The following is a 22,850-nucleotide window of genomic DNA, read 5'->3' as shown; positions in this document are numbered from 1 at the left end:
GATATATGAAAATTAGTTCAGAACTAATGGGTAATGCCAAGGTGCCTATAGAGTACATGGTCTGAACCAACTAGGACTGCAACTTTTCAATTTATTATACAAAAGGCAATCACCAACATTTAACAGCAAGTTTGTATTTTCATGCAAGGATGTGTATTCAGGAGGGGCTTTTTGGGTCCACTGCTTAGCCAGTCACACACAGAACTTCCATCATCTCTCATGCTTGTACTTTTTGGTCGTTAGAAAAAGAAAAAAAAACAAAAGAAAAAACACACACACGCACACACACACACACACACACAAACCATTGTATAGCCTTCAAGCACACAAAAACTGCATACACACCAAGGTTCCACACAAATGCACAGAGTGGCACGTCTTGGCCCTGCAACAGAGCAGGCAATAATTACTCATTCAAATGAACATGTCAGGACTGCCGACAGACAAGCCCTTCCCCCCACCACACACACCCTTCACACATCAGACAAAAACACACTTGCCACAGATGCAAGCGCACATACACAAGCATATACACACACTTCATGTTGCAGTGTGGGAGAGATCCATCAACGGCCCAGCAGGCAGACAGGCTCCATACGGTAGCGCTGTTCTAAGCTGGTCCTCACTGTACGCCTGCCATGTATCAGCTCGCCAACACAGACACACACACACACACGCCCATGCATTAGCATCTCTCTCCTCACATTCTCTGTCGCTGGTGTTTCCTCTCTCTGATTGACATAACGCATTTCACAGCTCCTTTTTTGTCACTCTCCAAACATCCTCACTCCTGAGGTCTAAAAGTCAAACTGGTCTTTACAAAAGTGCACATCAAATTGGCACAAAGGACGTGCAATGTCGAGATACAGAGTGCCACCGTATTTTTTTTAACGATGGATTAAGTGACTGTTTGCGTAAAAATAAATAAATAAATCAAAACGTGCGTGCGTGCGTGCGTGTGTGTGTGTGTGTGTGTGTGTGTGTGTGTGTGTGTGCGAGAGAGAGAGAGAGGGAGAGAATGAGCAACATCCGACTCCGAGGCAGTGACGGAGATAAAAAGCAGCACCAGAGTGAAAGAAGAAAGACGGCAAACAACAATAATGAGGAGCCAAAGAAATACAAAGAGTCCACAGCTGGTTTTACATCAAAGCACTTTTATGCCAATTATAGTGGACTAAATTTGAGGGGCTGAAAGAAAATGTCTTAATAGAGCAGGTGGAGATGTGTTTTGTCAAATTATGCAATATGCAGCCGAAGATGAGTCAAGTGGATCAGTGTAGTCCTTAATCAGAGTTTGAGTCTCCGAGAGCCTCAATACATTACAGTACAAAACTCTGACAACAATAAAGAATTTCTAAAATATCAATTACAAAAACACTGACACACACACACGCCATGTAAAAGCCCGATTCTTGTGACATTACACAGTCACATAAGTTATTCACAGGACTCTATGAATCCTTGTAAAAAACTAAGTAGACCACATAATTCAATAGCTTATAGAACCAATTTAATACCAATATCAATTCATCAATCCATCGATTTTTTCTGGGGCGGGTCGTGGGGACAGCAGCCTAAGAACAGAAGCCCAAACCTCCTTCTCAACGGCCACCTCCTCCAGTTTATCCAGGGGGGCACCAAGGCATTCCCAGGCCAGCCGAGAGATATAATCTCTCACACGTGTCCTGGGTTTGCTCCAGGGCCCTTCTCCCAGTGTGAAATGCCCAGAATACCGCGCCCAGGGGGCATCCTTGTTACATGCCGGAACCACCTCAACTGGCTCCTTTCGATGTCTATCCTGAGCCCCTCTCGGATGGCCCAACTTCCTCACCCCATCTCTAAGGGAGAGGTCTGCCACCCTTTGGAGAAAGCTCATTTCCACATACATCAACCGGTAAATCAAGAGCTTCGCTTCCATAAAAATTATCAACAGAATCGGTGACAAAGGGGAGCCCTGGTGGAGTCTAACACCCACCGGGAACGAGTCCAACTTATTGTGGCTATGTGGCCCAAGCTCTTGCAATGGTTGTACACCAAACACATGTAGACTGCTTGGACAAACTCCCATGCACCCAAGTATCCTCGACAGGGTAAAGCAGCATTAACATTTTCTGTATGACTTTATCAACCTCTCACATTGCTGTAAAAGAATTTTGTCCTACTTATGCTTACCGCATTTCTTCAGTTCATGGAGGTTTGTGGATATGAATGCATGACTCTTTAAGATAAGTTGAGTGTAAGTCTGACCATTGCAAAATCATTGCAACAGCTTGATACTTTTCTTCTTCAGCCATTCTGTTGTAGATGTACTGCTGTGTTTGGGATCATTTCCCTGTGGCATGACTGAATCTTAGCCAAACTTTAGCTGTCAGTCACACATTTGAATCTAAAATCCTTAGAGATATAGAGTTCATAATTTGCTCAAAAATGAGAAGGTGCTCAGGTGTAGTGGCTGCAAAATGAACCCAAATCATCAACTACTCAACCACCACCAAAACATAACAGCATATGAGCACAAACTGTGCTCATATGTGCATTATGAACAAACATCTCCTCTTTAATGTCTTCCAGTGTCCAGAGACCACTGTTTCAGAGGTCTCTACTTTGTTCAGATGCAAATTTGCAACCCTAAGCAATGTTGCTTAGGGTTTTTGTTTATTTGTTTTGGGTTTTTTGGGTTGTTTTTTTTTTTTTTACAAAGAATTTATTTTACAAAGAATTAGAAAAGAGTTCTCTTGGCAACCCTCCCAACAAGCCAATCTTGTTCTGACTTTTCCTAACAGTACTGTCATTAATTTTAACACGTTAAATGAGGCCTCAGAGTCTGAGGTCTATCTCGAGTTTTGTTTTTACAATTTCTCTGACCACTGCGTGATGTGACTTTCAGGTAAATCCTGGGAAGATCATGAATGTATCAAAAGTTCTGTTTCTATAAAGGTGGCCAATACTTGCTGATGATCAATTAATTGAGCATTGATTAGAAACACCTGGCTGCTACTCACCCTCTTAATTTCTATGAAAGCAGTAAAGGTGTGCTTAGTTTTTCCTCAGGACTGCGTCCTGTGAAAAACTGTTTTTAAAATACTGTAATTGAATGTTTATTACAGGCTTTAAAGCCTGGTTCACGGTTCCAGCACTACTTCTACAAGTGCATGCTCAGTCCACTGTCAGCGAAACCTTACTATCGTAAAACTAAATGTGACTGTTATATGGATGCATGCACGAATAATACTGCACTTGAGTTTTAGAAAGCATAACAATGAGGGGGCAGCAAAATCCAAAGAAGGTTCACTTGGTTGGTTTTTTTATATTCATTTTTAACAGTTAGTTATACATTGGTGTAATAAATAGGGCATATTACTTAGTGTTTGCACATTGAGTTTGACTGGCTTAATTTATCTGTGCACATTTACAGATGTTACACAGTTCCTGGGTTTTATTAGAATAATTTTTTACATGAAAAAAAATTGGGGATGTGCCATCCGCACGTTTATTCTAATCCAGTAGTGGGTGCGCAGTAGTCTGGGATTTCACCATCTTTTACTGTGAATGTAAATCTTCAGTAATTTTAGAATCTGCAAACTTCAAGATCTTTTGCCACAAAGTAAGAATGGGTGGATAAATTATACTAAAATTAAATAAAAAGCATGAAATTAAAAAAAAAAAAAAAAAAAAAAAAAAAACATTACACCCTGAAGTTTAACCAAACATTTTTAATGCATTATGGTGTATCCTTAGCAGAGATTTAATCCTAGTTCATCTTGCCTGAAATCACGAGAATGTTAGAATGTGTGAAATGTATTGAGAATTCATTTAAGATGGGTTTTTATTTTAAAACAAACTTTAATATTTGACCCTCAAACTAGCATTTTAAGGTTTAATCTGATGTCAGTATGGATTCTTGTGGTATTGCTTTTTAAGTGAGCTTTCACTGACTTCATACATTTAAAATATTGGGATTTTTTATTTTTTTTGATGTGTCAGATATTTGTTGTGAGTTAAATCTTTTAGATGATATGTTTCTGAAACAAAGGTCGAAAGTGTGACATATAGCAACCTAGAAGCATTTGACATTCACTGAACAGAAGTAAAACCTCTTTAGACAGACACTGTGCGCAGCTGTGTATATTCACTTACCTGTGCTGTCCAGTTTATAGCTAGTGGCACTGGCAGGTCAGCTGAGCATTCGGGAGTCTCTGCAGGATGCTGTGTGTTAAGAAGATGGGGTAATACTGCGGCATATATTAAGACTTCATTAAAACAAAAAAGCAAAGTGATCTCCGAATTCTGATTAAAAAATGTGCATCAGGAAGTTGGGCATCATAGTTTAGCAATTAGGCTTAAACTGGGATTTCTCAACATGCTAGAAAAGTCTGCTATAATAGGTCAATAGCCTCTTATAATTAACATTAACAGCCACCCTGTATTTATTTAAAACAGTCTTGTTATTAAGACTTTATTGGCTCAACTTTTTAAAGAGCTGAAAAATACATTTTGGTCAATATATATGAGCAGCTCTTTTTTTTCCCCCTGTTCACCTTCAGCATCATACTACTCTGTCCTCATCCTCTCTCACTCCCCTGCCTTCCAAGCCTCCATGCGTCCGTGCCAGTGCTGCCTCCTCCCTGGCTGTGCCTGGTGAGGGATGACCTGGCGCTGGATTTGGCGGAGGCAGCTGGAACACAGGGAGGACTTGGAGCTGTTTTTTTACAGTGCCAAAAAGTTGAGGAGGGCCAGGTAGGCAGGTGGGCACAGAGTGGGGTACCACCACCCTCCTTTGTCCCTGGTGGATGTCATCTGGGCTTAGCTAAGCACCAGCTCACCATGATATCCACCCACCATGCCCAGAATATGCTTCCCCACTCTGACTTACAAAAAGTAAAACATTCACTTGAAAAGTTTTAAGTAATTCTGCTGTCAAAATCTCAAAATTAAACAATTAAAAGAACAAAAACAACCCTTATTCTATGTGTGGAAGATAAGCTGCAGAGCTCACTTCTTCAAGTATCCATTATGTAACCTATTTTTAAAGGATGAAATGTTTTTTGTTGAATTATAAATTGTAATGTAAAGCAAAAACAAAATCTGCGTGTGCACAAGTGGCACACCGCTTTGGTTGCATCCTTAGGTTTACCTCTTTCATCTGGTTTAAAGCCAAAGAAATCCCAAATTGGTGACTTTATATTCTTTAGTGCTGTCAGCGTTAACGTGCCGTCATCACTGAACTGATGACATACTGACATGGATTAATTGTTAACGCGATTTACAATTAACCCATCTGGAGTGCAGACTGAGTCAAAATCCTTGAAACGTCTCTGTCAACGTTTTTCGGGCAGTTTGTCCAAAGTTTGTTCATTCTGCGCTTCAGATGGTTTGAGCGCGTTAAAAATTTTAACCACGTTAATTGTGATGACCACGGTTAAGCCGCGTTAACGCTGACAGCTTCTTCTTTTTTTGTGGGGGGGAGGAAATCGTCCATGTTTGGACTTCTGTGTTGTAAACACGCAAATCAGTCCGTGCATGATAACATTGCTCTGCCCATCAAAAAGTCTGCGCATCCACGAATATATCGCCCATCTGTGATTGTTGGACTGACGATTTCTGGTTGGAAAATTTTTACATATTGCCCAACCCTACACTAGTGAGCAGCACTGTGCTGACTTTAATTAATTTACAGATGCAACCTATGCAGCGCTCGTTTAAATTTCCACTTTGGCGATGCATGATGACATTTAAATTTATCCTTTATCCTGATTTCAAAAATAAATTGTCTCATTATTTTTCAAAGTTCAACTTGTTTTTTTAAAAGTTTAGCGTTTTAAAACCAGATCTCACCAACTTTACCAGAAAGATCAATCTTACTGGACGAGCAGAGGAGAACTGCACGTCTCATTTCTGCAAGTAGTTCATTAGTCTGGGACTAAGATATCACAAATCATGCTTTCAGATAGTGAGGCTTTTCTGCTCAAGCAGTCACAGCAAACTCAGAGTCAATCACAGGGAGCTACAAGTGAAACGAAAAGAACATTTCCATGATCAAAAATCAAGAATGCAGCCTTACTACTGTAAAGCTTACAATCAACCAGAATCATCACATGTACCTGTGACGAAATGTCATTAAGTGTCATTTTATATGGAAATTCCACAGCCACAGCCTTCCACAGCCTGCGTTTAGGTTAACCTACACTGGGCAGAGGTTTTGTGTATCTCTTTCAATAGCAGAGCAGAGACAGCAGCTATGCAGATGAGTGTGGGTGTACTGATTTTCTCTATGCATAGAAGAAGGTTTTCCATCACGCTGGGGTTATGTGGAGATATTTTATCTGTGCTACGTCTCAGTCACAGCGGGTTATCGTGTCTCTCCACACCCTCTCCAGTTTGACCCAGATTTAGGGGCACAGATGTAAATCACTGATTTGCCATCAGCAAAGTGAACAACCCCACATGCATTTGGTGAAGTTGGCCTGTTTGGATTTGGATTGGCTGTAGGTCAACATCAAGTTGTAGAGTATTCCATTTGATGATGAATAATTTTTTTAGTGTGGAAAATGATCCAGTCCTTACGGTAAACTGTGTGTTTCTCAGTGTGCACAATGAGAGTGCGCCTTACCTTAGACTTGAGTTTAACAGTGAGGATGTGCTGCCTTCCAGCGGAGTCCTCCGCTTTCAGTCTCAACATTCGGAACTCTGTGTCAATGAAGAGCAGCCTGAAGATGGACACACACAAAGCACACGCCATAAATCAACCTCTATTCATAGAGAAGGGCACACGCAACACTGTAACCTGACAGCAGCCATCATCCGTCATTAATCACAGCTGCAGAGAGCAATATTGAGACATAAACTCTACCTTGAGATTTATCACTCTGGGTACCAACACAGTGACATTACATCAGACTGCAACTCTAGAGTCATGGCCTACAACTATGGATCATTTTCTGCTAATCTGTGGTCCTCTGCAGCAAACTGTGGCCACAGTAACCTGACATCACACATAAAGTCCTGGCCCATACCTTAGTGTGCCATCCTGTAAGTTATTTTGCCAATTCACCCTGTTAATAAACAGTTGACTAGTCATCTTACCATAATGATGTTCACATATATTTGTATTAACCACTAAATACAGAATGAAAATAATTTTTTAAGTGCCACTAGCTTGGCAAAACCTGTCTGTCTGGTGGGTTTTTGCCAGTAAAAAGAAACGAAACACAGTTTGTTTCAGCACAGAACCTGGTAACTGCATCTGCTGGATAAGAATATTGGGTCTCCCTGCTTCTTGGAGAATTCCATCTATGGATATGATTTATGAGGAACTTCTGGGTATTAAAAAAAAACAAAACAAGGAAGACAAAATAGATGGTGGGCAAAAATGAACTGTGACCCCTTTTGCACAGGTATATGATCCATCCATTCATGGTTTCTGACATGGGATGAATCTTAAAATGCAACTGATGGCCATTTCCATTATTTTGTCATTTTATTTTCTCTTTGTAAAAGTTCCCAAAAATAAAGTAAAAAAAGAAAAGAATGAAATTTAGCTGAGTCCTGCTAGTCCCAGACCCACCTATCAACCAGCGTTAGCAAAGAAGGTAGTTTTATATTAGCATTAGGTTAGTGAGCTAAAAAGAAACATACAAGACAAAAAATACATTACATAACAATTACGTTGCACATTCTCAGTCTTATGCACGAACACATTATTTTTATTGAACAAATAATTTATAGTAATTATCCCATAAATAAAGTTAATAATGTTTGTATATACTTTAGTATTTAATAAAAATATGCAGGTAATTAAGACAGAGACAACATTTGTTAATTAATGTTTTAGTTATTATATGAATAATGTTAATAAAAATTCATTAGCTGACAGAAACAAACCTCAGCCAACACCAGTTTGTCCAGAGGAATAACATGACGCTAACATTAGCGTGGCTTTAGCAGTTACAGCAGTGGGAGGAAGCTCTCAGAAAACGATGCGTCTCTGGATGACCTTAGGCTGAGATGTTTTTCAGCCTGAATCAACTTGTAAATCAGACCTTCTCCTTCCTGAGCTAATTATAACCTATTGAGGTTAAGGACACAACACTGATGTGGCTGGAGCATTCGCCAACACTGCTGTCAGATTTACTGCTCCTTCTGCTGCTCCAGCACACTGTAAAGGAGTCAGTTCCTCCCCCTCGCCAGACCAACTCCAGTCTACTGAGACCCAAAGATAAAAGACTGATCCGAGACAAAGGATTTGAACAGTCCTCCTCCAGATTTACAGTACATTACGACGGGCGCTCTATGCCGAGGCTGACATGGCTGTATATCAGCTGAGGATTTATGGAGTGTGTTAGAGAGGACTGATGTGAACATTGTGCTCAGGGAATGACACGCGCACACACACACACACACACACTCTTAGGGAAGTGATGGAATGATGGGAGACGGTGTCCGATGGGCCCGACTCATAAAAGCGTCTGCTTGCTCACTCACTTTCAATCAAACGCCGGAGTAGGGCGTCCGTGCTTTACTGCAATATGCTCACTAACATCTATGCATACAGGCACCCAATGTCACCATCGAGCTAGTCTGACAAAGACACAATTTTGGTTTTGTGTGAACCAAAAATCGGTGCTACCTGCTGAAACAATCTAGCCAAAGTATTGAATTGAAAGGCACTACTCTGACTATTTCATATCCTGCACTTTTACCAAAAGGACAGTCATAAAATACCGATTGCTGCTCACAGCAATAAAGACACAATAATGACAAGTTACCAAACCTATTCAGGTGATGAAAGTGACCAGTGTCCGAAAGAACAATTCAATGGATAACAAGTGGAATCATTAAAATCAAGTGCCAGTGAGTTACAGAAGGCATGAACAAAAGAATGACCGTCTGTGAAAAAGGAAAACCTCTCAATGTTTTTACTTTTGATATCAGAGTAACCCACGATCGATCCCTTTCTACAGCTCTCAGTCTCGTAGGCTTGATGGAACTCAACTTAACAACCATTATAGGCACCTTGAATTAAAATGAATCTTTTACATTTTACTATTTTACCTGTACAACTATCTACATCTACAGTACTGTGCAAAAGTCTTGGTCAGCCTTCTTTTTTTTAATATCTCACAAAATGCCAGCCATGTTTTTTTTAAGTCACCTTGAGTCCTCCAGTCTTTGGCTGCTTTTTCACCCATTTTTAGCCAAGTACCTGACCACTGAACTAGGAATCATTCAAGTACAAGAAAAATGGTACATCCAGGGATAAAATAAAATAAAAATTAATTACGCAGCAGTCCTAAAACAATAGATGAACAGCATCTGAAAGTCATATCCTTAAGAAACAAAAAATAAACCTACCAGCAGCGACCTGATACAGGACCTGACAGACACATCTGGTACCGAATTACAAAAGAACTAAACTGAAAACGAGTGGTGACAGGTCGTATGGAGTTATGAATCCAAATTTGACATTTCTGGTTCAAATCACTATCAGGTTGTGGGGAGGAGGTCAGAAGAGGTACAACTGTGAGTGTCTGCAGCCTCTAAAACAGGCTGTGTCATGGTGTGGAACTACATTTCAGCCAGTGGTCTGGGAATGTTGTCAAAACTGATGGAATTATCCGATGGAATAACCCAGAAAAGTACTGTCAGATTTTGATCCACAATGCAATACAATCTACAGAGCGCATGTTTGGCAGCAGACCACAATCCAAAGCACACAGCAAAAGCACACCTGGATAGAAAAACATCAGTCTGGCCTCCCCAAAGGTAGAACCTCAACATTTGTGTTGAACGCAGCTAACATCCAAAGAACTTTGGAATATCACACTATACAATTTTTAAAGACAGAGAAAAAAAAATTAAAGCAAGAAATACTTAACTACTAAATATCTGTTTGTGTTTGTTTTTTAATTTAATGCTTATTCAAGAATGTTGGCAAACCACTCTACTTCAAAATCTACTTCACAAGTTCTAGCAGTGTGCAATGCAAGTACATAGTATTCATGAGAAACCACTGAAGTATGTTTTCTCTGATGTGGTGCACGCAAAGAGTTATGAGAAAGAAGTAAGGCTGGCACAGCAGCAAATTTGCCATTGGATATTTAAGCTGTAAAACAGAAATTCAAAAAACATCAAAGATTATTGCTAAAGTTGACTTTTGCTGTATAAATCTGGCAGAATGTACAGAGATAATCTAGACCATAGGTGTCAAACTCTGGCCCGCAGGCCAAATTTGGCCTAATTACATTTGGCCCGCAAAGCCACACCAAATTACTATTAGAGCTGGCCTACTGGTATTATACAGCTAATATATATATTGTTTAGTATTAAGCTTTGCTTGTTCCATATTCAGTTTTCCAGCAAAACGTGTTTGAGTCCATAAGAAAAGATTCATTCTTATATCTAGAGGAATAAATATATTTCAGTAAATATTAACGTTAGCCCGCGACTTTGTTCCAGTTTTGAATTTTGGCCCACTGTGTATTTGAGTTTGACACCCCTGATCTAGACAGAACAAATCTGACCAGTATACTGTATAAGAAAAAGAACTTGTAATTTTGGTTTCTTGACAAAGAATATCAGGAGGGAGAAAAAAAATCATTGGTGCATTGCTAAAACACATTTCCAGCTCCTCTCCTCTGGGGTTTCACACCCCGTATAGCAGGGACTAGCTGCCGCCCCTACTTGGCCATGATAGAAACAGCGTGACAGTCAGATGTCCTGCTGGGAAGACTGATGAGAGCATCCCATTTGCAACTCCACACTTCCAGACAGCGCACACCACGCACATCAGTGTGTGCGCATGTGTCTGATTTTTTTTTTTAATATGGGAGTGCGTGTTGACAAAGTGATTCATGAATGGTGAGATCAACACATATGTAATGCTTGTGTGCGCTGCATCAGAAACACACATGCAAAACGATGGCATGCACAAGAATGAAGAATGGATAGAGAACGATGTAAGCCGTACAAAAATAAATAAATACTAATAATAATAATAATACTAATAATAAATACACCAACTTTAATAAGATAGAAGCCACTACCTGCTTTACACTTTAACTGTGCTATTCAGGACATTCTCATTACTTACAGCAACCCCAGATAACAACATTGTGTAATTTTACAGAACAGGATTTTACATGCACTTTATTAGCTGGCCTGATAATGTAACAAAAACAGATGAAACCGTGCGCCCCCCCCAGCTCCAGCCCATCAGAAGCTTGCCGATGTATCTGGCCTCAGAAGAGCAGCAACGCAGTGTGACCGCATGATAATACTGAGATAAGAAGAGACGGCGCTCTGCACATCCACCAAGAGGCTGTGAACATCGAGTACCAGCTGTGCCCATAATGAGCCCTGCAGCTTCTAGGGCCACGTTTGGAGGCCTCCGAGTGATGGCAGCTGACCTACTTGACCTCATTTTCCATTAATTAACACATGGTTTGCCATCTCCAGCCAATTAAGATGACCACACTCTCAAAATGCACAAATGGAGACACATGGAGAGAGACAGAGCTGCTCACTTACCTGGCCCAATCAGCAGACAGAATTACAGCTGAAAACCCCTGGTGGCTATTAGCACGGCCCGTACCAATTAAGACGCTAAGCGAATCTCGAGTGCTTTGGAGATTGAGGCCCACTGTGTATAATGCCTCCTAACCGTAACACGACACTGAAAATGATGTTGGTCCCATTTCAGCATAAAGCATACCTTCACCCCCCCACACTCCTATTAAAACCTGAGAGTCTTCAATTAGAGCCATTTGCATTTCGTTAATATCATAATTGTAGCTCCGGTCATTAATAGGAAAGTAGAAAATGAGTGTAGTAGTCAAGGCTTAATCCGAGCTGGGGGAGAATAGATATCTTTCTCCTAACCGCCGCCGCCACCTCCTCCTCCTCGTTCTCTCCTGATGAGCGGAGAAAACGGTATTAGCCAGACCCGTCAGCGCACGTGGGCTGAGTGTTATTAAATGTGACCTGGATTTAACTATAACTCAATAACTAAAAATAAGGAAGTCATTAAGAGCCATTTGTTAATGTAGAACTGTGTTGTTGTAGGCTCTCCAATCAGTTTACGCTGCTGAAGAAAGGGGGGGTGCTCTATACAGCCTTTTAAAGCAGTGGGGGTTTCTGCTCATATATGCACCACAATAAGTTAATCCTGCCCCTGGGGAAAACGCAGAAAACTAAAAATACATATATCAAAGCTTTGACAGAGGAACAGGAGAGCCACCGAGTTGATACGTGGAGCTCCATCAGCAAGCAATTCCACAGGCAAATTACTACCACAGTATCCTGGGACCATGTAAGTGGGGAATGGAACCATGTTACTACATTGTTCATTAAGAGAAAATAACTTGTTTGATTATGGCTTGATATTCTCAAAGCTAATTTCAACATTGCGTGGGGATTGAATCTGCACTATTTTAACTTGATGATCACACCCACAGCTTTAGGATCACCACATGCACCTACAGACTTCCATAACATTATCTGATCAATCTCATGGAGGTCATCCTGATTGCAAATGTTAAAAGTGACAGAGGGTTTACTCCCAGCGTATGAACATGACTGTGCCTGAGCAAGCCTGACCTACAAAATCCAGTTCTCCTCAGACTAGCGGGACCACTGCATAAACTCACAGGGCACACTTAAGCATACAGTGTCCTGAACCACTTTTAGATGTGGGTCCAGGAATGGTTCCATTAAATGAGGCGGTGTGACTGCAGTGCTTCTACGACTAAGACTGCTTGTGAAAACAACTGTTAAGTAATTAATAAACCTATAAGTCATGGGAGGACAGTGTGCAGTAAAAATAGCCAATAAATAAACCATAAAATTCATAAACCACAAACCTCTTTGTGCTGTGCGAGACAGAGAGCGGGCGATCAGAGAGAGAAGCTGAGCCTGACCATAAGGCTGGATGCATTTCACAGCAAGTGCTTATTTGGATTACACTCATTTTGATTGCTTTAATAAAGTACGCCTTTTTAAACTTGTAAGAACGTGTAACTATAGTAACTGGCTGGTTCTGGTTAGACTTAGTCTGATGATGACGTAACAACTAACTAAATGTCAGTTTCTTCTAAATTTTAAGACATGAGAAAGAATGATAATTGTTTCAGCGAGTATGAAGAAACGCATACTAACTATTAGAATATACACAGGTGAGCGGTAACAGTGGCATGTAAAGGCCTGATGTTTTGGTAAGAAAACAGTTGCAGTGCAATGAAAAAGTATTTTGCATCTTCCTAGTTCCTTAGTTGTTTTGCACATTTCTTTCACTTAAATCTTTCAGATCAAACAAATTATATTAGTCAAAGATAAAGTAAGAAAAATACAAAATGCAGTTTTACGTGATTATTACAGGAAAAGAAAAACAGCTATCCAAACCTAACTGGCCCTGTGTGGAAAAAGTAATTTCCCCACCATTGTTAAATGATGAATTAACAGTGATTAACCACACTTTTTGGAAAGCTGAGTTCACTTCCACTTGCTACACCCAGGCCTGATTACTGCCAGACCTGTTGAATCAAGAAATCGCTTAAATAGAAACTGTCTGATAAAGTGAAGCAGGCTAAAACATCTCACAAAGAAACACATGCCAGGATCTAAAGAAACGGGGAAACAAAGTCACTGACCTCCGTTGGTCTGGAAAGGGTTACAAAGCCAATTTAACCTCCTAGGACCTGGCGTCCACATATGTGGACATCACATTTTGGGTTATTTAGACCAAAATACTCAATTTTGCTCTACAAGGGCCTGATATCCACTTACGAGGACATTATACTGCTACTGTTCTATCAAAATTTTAAATGAATATCCTCATATATGGCTCTCTTTTTTCTTAGAAACTAAAATTAGGTAAAAAAGAAAAAAACTGCTAATTCAGCCCAAATATCAAAGAGAAATTAAAAATACATGCTGTGGCAGAGTTTGGGTCTTAGGAGGTTAAAGGATTTGGGCCTCCACCAAACCATGGAACACCGGTGAACCTTCACAGCAATGGCCAGTCTACCAAAATTACTCCAAGAGAGCATTGACGACTCATCCAGGAGACAAAAGAACACAAAAGAACCCAGAACAACATCTAAAGAACTTCAGGCCTCACTGCCTATGTTAAGTTCAGTGTTCATAATTTAACAATAAGAAAGAGAAAGGTCAGAAATGGCATCCTTGGGAGAGTAGCAAGGCAAAAACCACTGCTGACTAAAAAGAACACAAAGTTTCTCATTTGCCAAACAATATTTTGATGATCCCCAAGACTTTGGGGGAAATGTCCTGTGGACTGACCAGACAAAATCTGAACTTTCTGGAAGGCTATGTTATATCTAGTGTAAAAAACAGAACATCATATCAACAGTCAAACATGGTGGTGGTGGTATGATGGTCTGGCGCTATTTTGCTGCTTCAGGACTTGGATGAGTTGCCATAACTGAGGGAACCATGAATTCTAGTCAGTACCAGAAAATCTTGAAGGAGAATGTCCAGCCATCAGTTTGAGCTCTGAAATTCAAAAGCACTGATCCAGGAGGACAAAACAAACAGAAGGTCCATCTCAGACTAAGTCAGAAAAGAGCAAAAATGTCTGATTGTGCCACTTTTGTTGCCAAGAACAGCAATCAGTTATTAGGTTTTATTTTTTTCCACGTAGGGCCAGGTAAGTATAGATAATCTTTCATTCCACTAAAAAAAGGTGACTCGGTTATCCGTTTGTCACAACATTCTTGGCAAGTAAAGTATTTTCCCCCTACAAACAGCAGCATGCACCATAAGCAGGCCTGTAGGATATTTCCAGAGGACTGCTTTGTAATAACACGATCAGTGTTGTTGCCTAAGCAGATAATTTCAGAGCCTGCCTCTGTCAGAGATTTCTGCCTATTGAAAGGAAATACTTCCGTCTCCAAGTGCTGCTCACAGGGGATTGTCTGACTCTTGGGGTTTTCTGTCCAATAATGAAGGGTCTTTACCTTACATTATAAAGTGCCTTGAGATGAATGCTGTTGTATGTTGTTGTGGTGTCCTATACTCAGCAGACACAAACCTAAGCTGCGACTCAGACAAAACCACCAGTAAAAGTGCCGTTCAGAGCTGGCAAACATGCTGACACACATTTCACAGCTTAATGACTGACGCGCCAATAAAGCCCTGGTTCCGGAGCATGTGTTGGTACTCTTACTGGCCCACTTACTTGTCCCACCCGAGGGTCTCCATCTCAGAGATGAGCTGAGAGTAATACTGCGGAGGCGGGATGGAGCGGCACTCGGGGCGGCTCTTCAGCACCACTTCCTGCAACAACACACACAGAGCTCTTCTTATTTTAAGCCCAGATTACTATGCACATCATATCACAACTTACTCTCAGGAGCAATCTTTCTACAGAGCAAGCTGAATCAGGGCCGTGATGACAGTTTTCTTTATTTTTATGGCACAAAATACACATGCACGTGCATATGCCTCTCAAGCAAGGCTATTGATAATGCCTGGAGGTTCCCATTTAGTTGCTATTCATGAAGCTACAATGTCAAAGTGACCGTGCGAGCCGCCATGTCATTCTCCTCCTTACCAAGACAGTCTTCAGCTCCAGAATGAAACCGACAAGATCAGCCGACTGCTGCAGCCTCTGTGAGGAGTCAAACACGAGAGAAAAGACATCCTTGAATGGAGGGATAATGAAGTGACAGTGTCTATTTTTTTCCTCTAGCCAGCCATTCAAATCAAACAGTGTTTGTGATTAATGGGGGCTGCCACCAGCTTTAATAATTAATGATAGCTTAAAGGCTGTGAAAATAATGAACTTTGCAGCCCGGGGTGAAATATCAATCTCATCCAAATAACCCTGAGGGGCCACATAACAAATAGGGACATTTTCCAGGCGATGTTAATTAAACAGTGAAAAATATTTTTTCTCTGCCTGTGAGTGAGGCGAGCCTGATGGGTGACAGAGGGAGCAGGAGCGACACAAAGGAGCCAAATACAAAGCACGCAGCACAAAACAGCGTGCTCTCATAGACTGAGACAACATATCACTAAATACCAACATGCGGCACATTTACCTGCTTCACTATGCGCTCATATCCACGCAACAGGTGCTTCAGCTGCCAGCAGCAGTGCAGCCTGTAAGGACAAAGTTGTGAATGGGTTACTGAGGACATCTTCTGTGGCCAGGCACAAGTTTCAAGAACATCTTTTCTGGCTCAAAATCTGCTTTCAATGGTGCGTACACACGTATCGCTGATTGGCCAAGTTACCTTACCCTAACAGTAATCCATACATTTTCCTGTTAGTGCAGGCCATAATTTAACCTTGATTAAAGGTCAAAATGCTTTTTTAGTGGTGCCTTATGTTTTTTATAAACCAGAAAATATAATAACTAACGAGTGATTGCATAGGGGTGTATAAACACATAGAAAGTGAAAAACAGGTAAGTGAAGAAGAAACACTGATCAGAGCAGCCTACACCTATTGCAGAGTAACTAAGGAAGGATTCAGTCACCCGATCCATCCCTAACTATATGCTTTATCAAAAAGGAAAGTTTTAAGCCTAATCTTAAAAGTAGAGAGGGTGTCCAGAACAAGAATTTCCATCTTGTTGTCATGAATTATTTTACTTAAATACCAATTCAGTAAATTTATAACTCTGCATGTATTTGTTGTTACATTTTATTTAACAAAGCTAGTAACTGTATGTAGATTGGACAAAGGATGCCATGTGGAGTTGAAATGTATGAGGAAGAGGAAGACCATAGACAACATTTAGAAATCTAGTGAATCCTTAAGATGCTCAGGATAGGGTGAGATGCAATCATACGAATACATACAGCAAATGTGCATGAGGCAGAGATCCAATTTCCCCTAAACCTTCATTGGTTCCCTGTTAAATCCAGCACTGAATTTAAAATCCTCCTCCTTGCATATAAAGTCCAGAAAAATCACGCTCCGTTATATCTTAAAGACCATATAATATCATATTATGTCAACAGATAACTTCACTCTCACACTGCAGACTTACTTGTGGTTAAAAGTACAGGGTGGGCCATTTATATGGATACACCGTAATAAAATGTGAATGGTTGGTGATATTAAAGTCCTGTTTGTGGCACATTAGTATATGTGAGGGGCAAACTCCTCAAGATGGGTGGTGACCATGGTGACCATTTAGAAGTCGGCCATCTTGGATACAACTTTTGTTTTTTCAATAGGAAGAGGGCCATGTGACACATCAAACTTATTGGTAATGTCACAAGAAAAACAATGGTGTGCTTGGTTTCAACTAGAGCTGGGCGATATGAGATTTTTTCATATCACGATATGTTTTTCCATTTCAGGCGATAACGATATCTATCACGATATAAGCCAAATAACTATATTTGTAAGATTTAAATGTGCCGTTGCTCACAAGTAAAATGTGAAATAATCAGCAGCTTGTTTTTATTTAAATATTTATTTCCCATAATAAGTTCAACAGGGTAGATGTACTTAAGGAACATGAGACTTTTTCAGATAAATAAAGGCAAATATTGCAAACTACACAAAAGGCAGCCGCTAAAGCGTTTAAGTTTCAAAATAGAACAAACAAAACAGACTACTAAATTGTCAATTCCACTTAGAAACAAAATATTAATTCTAAAAATAAATCTTAGTTTGTTTTACAGAAGAACAGACAAAACTGACTAACTTTTATCAATATCAAATAAACTGAGAACTAAAAGGAAATTCTCAATCTCTCCTTGTTGTATAGCTTAGCTTTTCAAACAGTTTTAACAGTTACTTTAGTCTGACAAAAGCCGAATGACGAATTAGCGCTTCCAGTCAGAGACTGAGGCTACGTCCACACGTACACGGGTATTTTTGAAAACGGAGATTTTCCGTTTTCGTTTTAAAAAATAATCCGTCCACACATAAAGGCAGAAATGAAGGAAAACGCTGCTATGAACATGCCAAAGCAGCAGGTGGCGCTAGATTCCTAACCGTGCAGAAATGTTGGCCAATCAGAAGTCTAGAAGCCTCGGTGGGAAAAAGTAAACAAAGCTGCGGCATAGAAGCAGAACCGAGTCGTATGTGTGGAGGGACAGTAACTGTGTGTATATGTAAGCATTTAAACACTGCAGAGAGTAGAATTAACAGTATTGTAGAAATTCATTTCACCGAAACAATAACGTGGCGCACAGTGTGACGCATGCACCAGTTTATTGTATTTAAGACTTGCTTTCGGCACAATTTACAGTGCACGCTACTCTGTTTTTTGTCAGACTTGAAATAGCCGAAATACCTTCACACTACGGAACTTCTATGGCTCTTCTGTTCGACAATCTCTCCGGCATTGGAACCATCATCTGTTTTCTCTTCGGTCACGCTCGGTTGATTTTTCTAGTCGGCACACTCATTTCCTCCATTACGCGCTGGCTGCTTCCCAAACAAACACACGTGCGGCTTGGCACTTGTGCTGTACGTAACGCTGCGGCTGTGATTGGTTCGGCTCTGCGCTACCTAATTTGGATTGGCTGACCTTTTTTTTTTTTTTTTTTTTTAAGAGGACAAGCGCGGCGAGGTCTATCGCGATAGCTTAATTTCTCTATCGAGTAAAAGTTATATCGCGATACATATCGTTATCGTTCTATCGCCCAGCTCTAGTTTCAACGTAACTTTATTCTTTCATGAGTTATTTACACGTTTCTGACCACTTATAAAATGTGTTCAATGTGCTGCCCATTGTGTTGGATTGTCAATGCGACCCTCTTCTCCCACTCTTCACACACTGATAGCAACACCGCAGGAGAAATGCCAGCACAGGCATCCAGCATCCGTAGTTTCAGGTGCTGCACATCTCGTATCTTCACACCATAGACAATTGGCTTCAGATGACCCCAAAAATAAAAGTCTAAGGGGGTCAGATCGGGAGACCTTGGGGGCCATTCAACTGGCCCACGACGACCAATCTGCTTTCCAGGAAACTGTTCATCTAGGAATGCTCGGACCTGGCACCCATAATGTGGTGGTGCACCATCTTGCTGGAAAAACTCAGGGAATGTGCAAGACACCCTACGAGACCACCCATCTCCCATACTACAGTTAACAAACTGCTTGTTAAGTTTCGTGAAACTGGTTCAGTGTTGGATTGAAATCTGCTGCAATGACCCGGTTACTGCGTCACCAGATATCAACACAATTTCGATCCGCTCCTCATGTGTTAACCTCTTCGACATGTCAATGGCTGTGAACAAAGAGAAACTTGTAAATAACTCATGAAAGAATAAAGTTACGTTGAAACCAAGCACACCATTGGTCACCACCCACCTTGAGGAGTTTGCCCCCTCACATATACTAATGTGCCACAAACAGGACTTTAATATCACCAACCATTCCATGTTATTACTGTGTATCCATATAAATGGCCCACCCTGTAGAATGTTTTGGTTCAAGATACTCTCTATATCAGCTCCCCCTCCCTGAGCCTGGTACTGTTGGAGGCTTCTTCCTTTTAAAAGGGAGTTCTTTCTCCCCGCTGTCAACATCTGATTTTTGGTGTTTTCTTTTTATTATTGTAAGGTCTATAATATAAAGTGCCCAGAGGTGGCTGTTGTTGTAAATTGGCGCTATATCAATAAAACTGAATGGAATACACAAAACAGACCACAGTCTTATAATTAATAACCTGTGGGGCGTAAAATTGAGCAGGGACAGACGCGAATCAGGAAAAATAGCAGCAACAGAAATTCAGTTTTGGTTTAAGGGGAAGCAGCAGAAAGCTGAGGATATGTCTTAGGAACCAAACAATGCAGTTTAATGTTGTTACTAAACAATACTGTTAAGTTAGCTCTCACAAATTAAGATACACTAAAATACTGTTACTTCCTTATAATGAAGTTGATTCTGCCTGAAAAGAGCCTTTGCTTGATGATGTTGGTCATAACTACATGTGGGAAAGTTAAGCCATTTCATATAAATCTTATTTTCTTTTTATTCTTTGGAAGCTTTTATAAGTCATTTTCATGAAAATTATATATTTTTAAGGTATTTCTGTTTGGCACAGTTTTACCCAGCATGCCCTTCCTGATGCAACCCCAAAGGTTCTTTGAGTCTTTGGCTGGAATCAGCTTTTAGTTTACTAAGCAAATCTGTTAACTACTACATTATAGCAGCACTTTACTACAACTCCCTTATTAGACCTTATCCCGTATCACATTTAAAACATTTGTACAGAGAATGCAAGGGGATGCTTGTACTTGGCCTCCTTGAGCTGTCGATCTGGTGGGAGTACTATTCTCATCCTGAAGTCTCTTTCCTGGGGGGGGGGGGGGGGACAAGACAAAGCATTATTAAAGCAGATTACTAGCTCTGCGATCAGTGTACCACAGAGGTTAATGCCTTCTACAACTAACGCGCTAATGAAGAACACGTGACCGACCAACCTACGTTAAGGAATTGGATAATATTACGTTTCTTTGGGTGTTTCAAGAGACACATAAATAATAGAAATTTACTTTAGACCACGTTTTCAACTTTTTTTCATCGCTTTAATACGGCATGACACTCGTAGTAAGTAACTGCTTTCAAGATTATATACCAGCTTATGAAGTCGTTTCATGCGCTAATACAATTACGGTTCTGCTACCGATACTAATGTAAGCTGCTTAAAAAACAGGACGAATTTACCAGAAGTTTCTATAAATCAGTTAGATGTCTAAATATATGGTTTCCAGACAAGTATTTGCATCCAAAGCAAAAAATCTTTAAATTAATCGTTTTTTCAATATGACACTGACATACGTCCAACAAAAAACAACACACAAACGCATAATTTTACCTGAACAGTGATAAATCCATCGTAGACTGTCTGCTGCTTGTTGAGAGGTACAAGCAACGGGTTATCGTTTACCAGTGATTTCTCCATAAAACTTTCTATGACCTTTTACGCCTAAGTTTCCGCTCGCAAAGCAGGGTGGCTACTTCCTAGCTTGAGTTGGACCGTACAGACTGGCACTTTCTGATTAGTCGCTGACTTGAACCAAACCTGAGAAATTCAAGCTAAAGCTGTTAAACGTAGAATTAGCAAGAGGTGCGTTGACAAGAGAATCAATCGCAACCCCTGCATCCCGCCATTAAATCCCAAACAGTCGACGTCATCGAGTTGCTTTCAAAGACTTACAAAAAGTATCGTAATTCTGAAGTTTCTTGACAGTCGTTGGTGTGACGTTTAAACGTTAGTGTGTTGATGATTTTACTGATTAACTGCCGGTCTCTACGGAAGGTTTAACTGTTGAAATTACTGAAAATTACCGACATTATTGCCCATTATGTAATTGCGTCTAATTGACAGAAACATAATTTTTATTTTATATATAATCTTGCTCTCATCCCTTGGGGCAGGGGTGTCAAACTCAAATACACAGTGGGCCAAAATTTAAAACTGGAACAAAGTCGCGGGCTAACATTAATATTTATCAAAAAAAAATCTTCCTCCAGATATAGGAATGAATCTTTTCTTATGGACTCAAATAAGTTTTGCTGGAAAACTGAATATGGAACAAGCAAAGCTTAATACTAAACAATATATATATTAGCTGTATAATACCAGTAGGCCAGCTTCGCGGGCCAAATGTAATTAGGCTGCGGGCCAAATCTGGCCCGTGGGCCAGAGTTTGACACCTTTGCCCTGGGGGTTGGTGTGTTTCTCAAGCTCAGGTCTTCTACCAGACAGCCTTGAATTTGAGGGTCCTGTTTCTAGGACTACGCTCTTGTGGACAGAGCCCTCCGAAATGTGCCTGGAATTTGGTAAAGCCATTCTTCCACTTTTGGGGTAACAGCTCCTAATGCTCCTATTACCACTGAGACCACTTTTGACTTATCCTTCCACATCTGTTGTTTCTTCACCCCATGATGCTTCTCTATTTTGTGTGCTCCTTCTTCCAGTAGTTGCTTTCCACTGGGATTGTCATATCTATCACTACTTTGTCAACCGCCACTACATGTGATTGGTTGGCCTAGAATGCAGGTGTCAAACTCCAGTCCTCGAGGGTCGATGTCCTGAAACTTTACATGTCTCCCTTCTGCAACACACCTGAATAAAATTTAGTAGGTCCACAGAAGTGAACTGCATGCTGGTGATTCATGTTGCAGCAGCTCAAGAGTGAATGAACATGGTGCAATAAAAGCAGTTTTAGAAGTACTTTTATTTACCTTTTATTTAAATTTACTTGAGTAGGGTTAGTAGTTGCCACCTCTGCATGTAGTCAAGACTTGCTAATGACCTACAAATTCTATTCAGGTGTGTTGCAGCAGGGACACATGTAAAGGATGTTTCAGGATACCGGCCCTCAAGGACTGGAGTTCAACACCCCTGGTCTAGAACCTATTCCTGTTGTTCTTAACCACTTGTGGTGGTGTCTCCCATTAGGACTTGGGGACTTCTAGTCCATATGTGGCCCAGATGTTCCTCTGCACTGTCTCTATGGATCTGGTGCTTAGGGTTTGTTCTTGTACTGCTATGCTCAGATTCTCAGTTTCAAAAGTACCAGTTTGGCACCAGTATAGGATAAAACCTAAACGATACCCATCCCTATTTGGCAGATGCTCTGTGTTTCAGCCTGGATTGTGACTCTGACCTGCACTTCTCCTTGCCCTCCATCACTCTATGTCGCTCAAAGAACCATAGAAAAAGTGCTGGACTTCAGATGGACACCGTGCATTGTGTCTTGACATCAGTGGCATGTGTCTACTTCTGTGGCCAATTTATTATTCCAGCTGGGCATCTGATGATCAGAAGGGCATATGTATTGATGGCTTGGATTTAATTCCAACAATTCAGCTGACTTCTCAGCACCTGTCTTATTTTCTGGAATGTATTT

General features: G+C 40.6%; 1 protein-coding gene across 1 annotated transcript in view; it reads right to left on the bottom strand.

The window, feature by feature from the left end:
* fancl (FA complementation group L) overlaps positions 1 to 21,145 on the bottom strand; it is a 34,883-nt gene extending 13,738 nt beyond the window's left edge. The window contains exons 1-7 of the mRNA XM_014414393.2: positions 20,810 to 21,145; positions 20,229 to 20,287; positions 16,059 to 16,119; positions 15,569 to 15,625; positions 15,194 to 15,291; positions 6,611 to 6,707; positions 4,138 to 4,206 (exon numbers count right to left, since the gene is read on the bottom strand). Of these exons, the coding sequence (XP_014269879.2) occupies positions 4,138 to 4,206; positions 6,611 to 6,707; positions 15,194 to 15,291; positions 15,569 to 15,625; positions 16,059 to 16,119; positions 20,229 to 20,287; positions 20,810 to 20,896 (528 nt within the window). The 5' untranslated portion in view covers positions 20,897 to 21,145. The remainder of the gene's footprint in view (positions 1 to 4,137; positions 4,207 to 6,610; positions 6,708 to 15,193; positions 15,292 to 15,568; positions 15,626 to 16,058; positions 16,120 to 20,228; positions 20,288 to 20,809) is intronic.
* Positions 21,146 to 22,850: the final 1,705 nt, after the last annotated feature.

Source organism: Maylandia zebra, linkage group LG13 (assembly GCF_041146795.1).
Source record: "Maylandia zebra isolate NMK-2024a linkage group LG13, Mzebra_GT3a, whole genome shotgun sequence".
NCBI classification, from domain to species: Eukaryota; Metazoa; Chordata; class Actinopteri; order Cichliformes; family Cichlidae; genus Maylandia; species Maylandia zebra.
This window is presented reverse-complemented; position numbering and strand designations above follow the sequence as displayed.